Source organism: Centruroides sculpturatus, unplaced genomic scaffold (assembly GCF_000671375.1).
Source record: "Centruroides sculpturatus isolate CEXI.00-Female unplaced genomic scaffold, Cexi_2.0 scaffold2286, whole genome shotgun sequence".
NCBI classification, from domain to species: domain Eukaryota; kingdom Metazoa; phylum Arthropoda; class Arachnida; order Scorpiones; family Buthidae; genus Centruroides; species Centruroides sculpturatus.
Window position 1 is genome coordinate 17,258 of NW_019386465.1, and position 8,261 is coordinate 25,518.

An 8,261-nucleotide genomic window follows, 5' to 3' on the forward strand; every position below is an offset into this window, starting at 1 on the left:
TAAATGTGAAAAATTGTAAAATAATATAGGCCTAATTTGTTATACATATGTATTATCTAAGATTTTATTAAACATTTTTTCTAAATTATTGTTTTCTTTAGTCTCCGGCCCCAATTAAAAATTATTTGTATGTATTTATATGCGAAATTATACCCCGACTTACGCGAATTCGACTTACGCGGTTATCGCTCGGTCCCACCTATCGCGTAAGTTCGGGGTATCACTGTATTTCGTTTATTATATTATTTATCGGTTCTGCAAATTAGACCCGAAAGTTGTGTATTTAAGTGACGAACAGTCGTATCTGTAGTAGCTATTTCCTGCAGGTGCGCAGCTTTCTTTCTTCCAGTGTGTCGTGGCGGACGCACGTTCGATTCGATTCAAAGATGGCGGCCGGTTCGGGATATTCGCTTTTTACCTCGTTGGTAAAAAGCGAATATCTTTCGGGCACGGGTAAGGAAGAAGAGCGTGACCATTTTGGGAGGGCGATAATTACTAAACATATTACAAGAAAGATAAAAGAATATACCAGCAAAACGAATAACGCTACATTGACAACGCGGTTAAGCTTTCGAGCCGTAATATTCTACTTATTTATATAAAAGTACGAGTAATTGGACTTACCGCATTCGATTTTTTCCCGTAGAACCTTCCATCAAAAATAGGCTTACCATAATATCTTTTTCTTAAACCGGAAGAATTTTCAGAAAATACAACAGAAAATAAAAACATGACAATATATTTGAGGAAGTTTCTTCCGCTGCTACTAGGTTTGCCTTATGTTTCGCACATTTCAAGTAATTTTTAATGTCCGAACGCTCACAAAAAATTCTGAAAAGCACAGTTCACATTTCGCTTTGTCAATACGATCACAAACTTTTCTCAAAACCGGATAATCCTTTTTTAATTTATCAGTAAACGCGCAGTTTTTTGGCATTTTGGAGATTAATTTAATGCGCAGCACGAAATAATGGCAAATATCGAGTCGAATAAGATAGGACGTACGCGACAATGACGTGCCAGTGTAAGTTTCAGTGTTTCCAACTCTAATTGAAACAAAATATCTAAAATTTAAATAAAAATATCTGCATTTCATAGGCTACACGCTATTACAAATTCTGTGAAAAAATGTGGTTGAAAAATAAAACATGTAAATTCATTAGGCCACACGATATAAATTTTGAGGGAAAACATCTAGACATTTAGATTGGCAACAGTGAGTGTAACAGAGGGGACAGTTTAGTTGTCGTATCGCCATCTTACCCCGGGTTGCACTATTTTTACTTCTTGTATATTCGGCACTTTTAAAATTTTATCAAGTAAGTAACCGGGACGCAGAGACCGCGTCATCAAACCGGGACAGACCCTGTCAAAGCGGAACGTCTGGTAAGCCTAATCACAAATATTAATAATTGAATATATTTTATAAACGAAGAAAACGTTATTCGCGTTTTTCATGAACTATAGAGGGCGCTGTATTTTTACAAAATGGCTACTCTATCTGGGTCATTTGTTAGTCGTCAATGTAANTCAACATAACATTTACATTCAAAAACAATTTTTAAGTTAAAAAGTCTTTATGGATCTTACCATTCTCTTAGGATTTATGGTTATTTTAAATGATTAAAAATAATTCAAGAACATGTATGTGAAAATATTCCATCTGCCAAAGGATTTATCAGGTTTTTTTTTATACTTTAGAAGTGACCAAGTAGTCTTTAAATGACGATCGGCGTCTCGTATATCTCAACGACACGTAGAGAGTCCTCTCTCCGAGATATACAAGACACGTTCGGGAAATCAAAGTCGGCATGCAAAAAAATTGACAAATTAGATTATTTTTAGACAGCTTAGCAAGTTGGGATGGGATAACGTACATCGGGAGAAGAACCAAAATAAATTTGGTTGGTAAACACAAGATAACGGTATGGAAACTGTAAATTTTCACAAAGACCTTTCTGTCAGATTAATACCGTTACAATATAGTTAGTAATAAATGTTTTTAAGTATTTCTACATCTTCAGTTACGGAATATTTGATAGTTTATTGGCAAACATTTTGCTTTCATTCTCTGATTTCTAATTATTATCCTATTTTATGTTTTATATCATGTTTAGTAATTATTAAAGGTCTTCATTGTGACATAAAAATTAACATTTATTAATAATTTTAAAATATTATAGATAAAGAAATGCATGTTAGGAAATCATAGCTTTACGTCCATCACCATTAATTCATAAAAAAAGCAACATCAAAAGACTATCCACAAGTACCAACAATTTAAGGCTCGCCCCTTCCAAAAATTTCAAAATATTTAATAAAGAATACCAGCATCAGGTAGTTGCAAGCATTGTTCATCCTTATTTCAGAGATTATATACTGTATATATATAATAATTTTATATAGTACCTGTTAAGCTTTCAGAATAGTATTTAAATAAACAATAAATATTGTATAAAATCCCAGTCAGGTTTAGAGTTTGGATATGAACTCTATCAATATGTTATCATCATCTTATTAATTTAGGATTTAGGAATTATTTGACAAATTTAAACTTCATATGCTCTGGATAGATGGAAGATCCACACTTTTTCCATATTTCTTTTTGGCCAAAATTTGGAAAGAACAGAACTTTTCTATTAGAGAATGGGAAATCTTCATTTCTGTCCTATTGTTTATAGTGTGTTAGAAATGAAAATTTCTTATTCTCATCTTCCACATCTCCAGAAGATAAAGAATTTCTCTTACCATAAAAAAAAATCAAATTATCTATCCAGAATATGATTTAAAATAGGCAGTAATTAGCGCAGGGATCTAAGCGGACACATTTACAAATTTGTATTTTTACAGCTGTCGGGAGCGGCCGTTTCCTGTTTCATCCTCCGGAGACATCTGATGGTGTGGAAGATCTTTTCGCCAAAGTTGATTTTCGAGGCGGCGGGATTCTTGGTCACCGCCGCTTCCGTCATTTTGGCATATTTTTTTGTTCTGTTGGTTCGTCGTGCCTTTCACAGATTAGTCTTCAAACTATCGCGGAGTTCGTGGGACAGCTGATGAGGACACCCTCCGGAGACCAATTGCCGTGGTTAGTAGAAGGCCGTGTGTCATCGTTTAAATATATTTATAGAACGGGCATCGATCCGGATAACAAATGCTCCTCGCATCTGTTTTATATTACCCTACATCCTGTTTATATTGTGGAGAAGCCCAGCTTCCTCCGCATATAATGCGTTATCAATTATTTATAAGCTGGAAGTATGACATTTTTTTTATTAACCGTGTTGTTTATTAACATCGATTATTCCAATTTATCTTAGCGTAGTATTGCGAAATTTTAAGTTTTGATACAGGACAAAGGGAAATTTCCCTCCTAATCGAGTTTTTTCCGTACAGTAGCAGACGATGGTCTGGTTTCTTTATACGAGGACGGTTTGTACCTTTTGTATTTTTAAGACCATTAAAACGCTTCGACAAAAGGAAGAGCTTGTCTCCACTCTCTCTCCAAACTTTATTTAGACCGCGACCGGACCGCGTCACAGTCTACATAAAGTTTAGTTACGGTCGATCGGCCCGCTGGCCAATCCGGTCGGCGTAACCACGGTTTACAGGTGTAGCGGGGGAAAAATCTTGGAAGTGCAGGTAAAATCCCTAAACGGATTGTGGTTCGACGGGTTTTATTTTATTACTTTTTTCTTTTTTGCCGGTAGGGGGATTTCGGTCGATCGAGTTTCCCACGAGAGTCGCGGATGGAGGATTCTCGGTTTTAAAAGTGGACGGGTCCGGCTCTCTCTCTCCATTAGTAAATAGGCTGTGCGGTTGCGAAACGACTCCATTGGTCGTCTGCAGCGCGGCCGACTCCCTCGAGGCGTCCTCGCACCCCTACACGAGTCAGTTCGCGGGAAAGACGGACGCCAGGCGGATGCCGCCCGCCCGACATGATCGTCCTCTTCGTTTGGATTTTGTTCGGCAGATCACAGGCGACGAGAAGTTCCTGCGACTCGGCACAGAACGCCTGCTCTTCGGACACGGAATGTAGCGGCTCCTTGCACACCTACATGATCGACTGCGGGGACTTTATGGCAGGCAGAAGCCTGGGTTGCAGCGAAGTGTGCAAGAAAAGCGTTCGACACCTGACGGAGACTCGAGCGGGAAAATCCCTGATGGACTGTAACTGCGGAGACGACGAGTTCTGCCTTCTAAGCACGAACACCATGAAGTCCTGCACCCAAGAAGACGAAGCCAAAGACTGCGGAGAAGCCTCCTGGGTGTGTGCCTCGGATTATAATTGTTCCAGAGCCTTGGGATATTACAGGAGCCATTGCGCTTCTGTCGTGCATCTAGGTACCTGTAGCGACTCGTGTAGAAGGAGTTTGGACATCCTTCGCTCCTTGGATCGCTCTCGAGAGATGTTCGAGTGTCAGTGTAGAGGGGTGGAGGATTATCCCTGTCATCAGACTGTAACCGACACTTGCCGGGAAAAGTGGAATACGGTGGAACCGGAAGCGGTCCAGTCGGACGCTCCCGAATCGCTCTCGAGGTGGATCGCCTGTCTTCATCTTCTTTGCCTTCTCCCCCTCTTTCTCTTGGTCTGACGGTGTATAGGAATTAGATGTAATCGGGAATAATTTATATAAAAACGACCTGTGCCGCGTTAAGTTAAATCTACCGAATTCTGGTAGGTATATTTTTAAACGTTATCGATAATTCGAGTTTTTTATGTACAAAATCGACTTTAGAACGATTGTTAGATATTTAAAGATGTAAAAAGCCACCAACATTCCCTAAAAGCTGATGTTCCTCGTTTAAATGTCCCAGAATTATCGGTAGAAAAGTAGCGAAAGACGATGAATATTCCCCGAGGGAATATCAGATAAAATTCCGATTTTACCTCGATATGTTTCATTGTTTTATTAAAAAAATTCCTCTAGAGGGATATTTTTCCAGATTTTAAGGAGACCGTTGACAGTTTTAGAAGTGTCAGACGACTTCGTAAATTATCTCGAAGGGATGGAGTTTTAGTGGACCAGTTATTTCGGAGGAGGCGACCTTCGGGGGGTGTGGGAAAATCTGCCGACGACACAAATATTCTATTTATCTCAGCATCTTTAAATACTTCTCCGGTTTAAATATAGAAGCGGGTTTGTTCGGAGGTTCTACAAAAAACAGTAAACAAACCTCGGACTCGCCATCTTCCTCCCATTATGTATTCAAGGGAAAGAACGAGAGGAGTGTCTTTATTCGACCTCTAAACTAGAAACGTGATCTTGGATTTAAACAAACACTTCCCTAAACTAAGAAAAGACGACGATAGAGTCGCGTAAATTTGGCGTCGGCGAACAAAAACACGTTCTGGTCCATTTAACCAGTAGCGGGGGGAAAATTTGATCCGTGTAAGGGAAAAGGGGGGAAATTGCTTTTCCCTGCTCCGTCCGGTGGCATTTTATCCCCTCTACTCGTATATAGCCCGGGGATAACGGGCTTCTTTGGAGGAATACGCCCTTTCCTACCCGAATAGCGAAGTAATGTCTTTTTTTTCTGGTAGATAAGAAAGAATATTCCCGTTTTACGTTTTTTTCTGAAGTCTTATCTCGAATAGTCTTAACTCTTACTTTATAAACGCGATTCGGTTACGTTTATTTATAATTTACGGCCGGAACTTTCCTAAGTGAAACCCAAACACGACGTTTAATTTTCTTTTTTAAAAGGATCGCCCACCTTTTTTGTTTTCGTCAGCTTCTCCCTAAAAGTCCCTCTTTCGTCCTTTAACAAAAACCTGGAAAAAACTTCTACAGAAATTTTGAGAAAAATTAAATTTATTGACTTTTTCAGTTCAATTACTTTATTCTGATATTCTGACACAAAAATCGTATCGTTTAGAATTGTTATTAGTTTCTATTTTCGTAGGCCTAATTAATGTTGTAGCCATTTTACATCAAAACACGCAATTTGTCAAAATAATTACAACCTCCGCAATTTCCCTGAAGTTTTTAAACGTCGAAAATTCGTAAAATGTATCTTTAAAAAAGTCGTTTAGGGATAAAACAATATAAATTCCCCGACAGGATTAATCGAGCGAGACTTTAATTAATTTTGTCCTGTTTTAATTACATAATTGTAAATGCAATTATATAATTTTTTTAAATAGTTTAAGTGTCGGTGCAACGGTTAGATTAATTACGACACTAATTGCTCCGAGTTAATACCGGGTTTTGCGGTGGTAATCGGCCCCATTTTTGCTCTCAAATTAATTAAAGATTGCCGGTCGATTTAAAAAGTACATAATTTTATCGCTTCGTCCGTGTTAAACGAATCGCGACGCGGTAGTCAGGGATTATTCTTCCATTCGAACACGGGGGAAATTTTACCGAATAGGGAAAATCCCCGATCGGAAACGGGAACGCCGCCGCTCGTAATTAAGAAGAGGTTCGTAAAAAACGAGAGATTCTGCCCGAAGCCGCAATTAGTCAAAATACCGATTGAGAGGCCCTTTAAAGGAGAACCCTGGTTGTAGACCAAACCGGTACCCGCAATTCGGGAGGGAGGGAGGGATTAGCGGGTGACTCAGTTTAGAACACGAGTCCGACTACCTGACAATGGGAAACGTCGTGCCCACATTCCACAGGCACAACGGGAAACTCTCGACAAAAGAAAGGAAGCAGTTCCTTCCTATGTGTTTTTCCTGCCATAACTCCCGTTTATCGATCCGTAAACTCGACAATCGCTCGTAAAAAAATCGATTTGTCACCTTCGACGTCGGGCTTCGTCATACGCGTTTCTTAGAAGTGCAAACGCGCTACGATGACGCATCGTTTCGCGACGATCGCCGATTACAAAATTGGCATTAATTACTCCCACGAAATTTCAATGGTTAAATGACAACGTTTAAAATTCTCGTGTGAATTTTTAAGAACCGAACCTTTGTCAAAACAAAAATTGATGATTTCGAGAGAGAGATCCCTCGCGGGATGGAGAAAGGTCGTTATCGTTGCGGAAAGAAGGTAGGACTAGTAATTACGAGGGGCGAACTTCGGGGGTGGAAAATTACCGAGCGGGAAGAAGAATAAGGTCCTTCGAAACGCCCACCTGTAGCTGGTTCCGACTGCCTCGAAAGGAGAATTTTGTTTTTTCTGAATCGAAATGCTCTTACCGAGCTTCGAACTTTGCCGTGTCATTTCCTGCTCGGTGTTCTTTTTCGAGGATGGATGTCGAAATCTGGAAGACCGTTTGCGAATCGATTTCAACAAAACACTACAAAGTGTTTAACGTCGGCAACGGGAAGGGTCCGATAGGACAGAAAACGAACTGTTAAGACGTGGGTTACGTCGAATTTCGGAATGTTCCCCCATCACTAAGTAAATTTGAATGTAAATAATTATTTTAAAGATTTCTGAAAACGTTACGTTACGGTAAATCACATAATATTATGCCGGAAGACCGGACTTTCGTTTCTCTATACTGTACTCTGGTGTCGCTTCCCGGCTAGAGCGACGTTCAAACCGTCACTGATGAAACAGCCGCTCGGAGAGACGCGTATTCTTATTTTAAATTATTTCAAAAAAGATTGCTATAATCGTAAGTTTAAAGCCATTCGATCCACGTTCTCGTCACTAATTTTTAATACTAATGTAGGAAAATTTGGAGGAATCCTGGCCAGAGAGTTAAAATATTACAAGATTTTTATTTCTGGAAATTATGGCCCATCCGACAAAATAGTTAAATCGAAATTTCGTGCCAGTTATACGCGTTATAAGTTGTTCGTCGGGGAGTTCTAGGTTGTTCGATACGGAGACTTTAGCCTAGTTGGCTCTCTTCTCCGACTGCAACGTGACTTTCTTTCGTCTCCTCCCCAGTTCATAGGGAGATTATAGCCTTAATATGCTTTTTCTCCGATGAGCGATTCTGCTTTCTTTTTCTTTCTAAATCACACATTTAATAATATAATTCAAAAAAAAAAATCAGAGCGATTCTCCTACTGCACATTCTATTCTATTCTTCTCCCTCCTTGTTCATACGGAGATCACAGCCTTAGTTTGCTTTTTCTCCGAAGAACGGCGCTACCTCCTTAGGTGAAGCGACCCGTCCGTGAAATAAACTTTTCTAGTATTCGTATGTGCTTTTCTGGATGCATGGTGGCCTGTGGCCTTCTCCGACTGCAGTCGAGCGTTACGAGTTAAATACTCCATCCGACTGTCGCCCTCTCGCGACTATTTCCGGAATTAAATGCGACTTAATACAAATCACTTTTTGAAGGCGGCGATGCC

The 8,261-nt window shown here is 39.6% G+C and overlaps 1 protein-coding gene across 1 annotated transcript; it reads left to right on the plus strand.

Moving 5' to 3' along the window:
- The first annotated feature begins 3,690 nt into the window (after positions 1-3,690).
- LOC111615065 (growth arrest-specific protein 1-like) lies at positions 3,691-5,834 on the plus strand. Its single transcript, XM_023356441.1, has one exon. The coding sequence runs from the start codon at positions 3,936-3,938 to the stop codon at positions 4,590-4,592; it is 657 nt and encodes a 218-aa protein (XP_023212209.1). The 5' UTR covers positions 3,691-3,935; the 3' UTR covers positions 4,593-5,834.
- Positions 5,835-8,261: the final 2,427 nt, after the last annotated feature.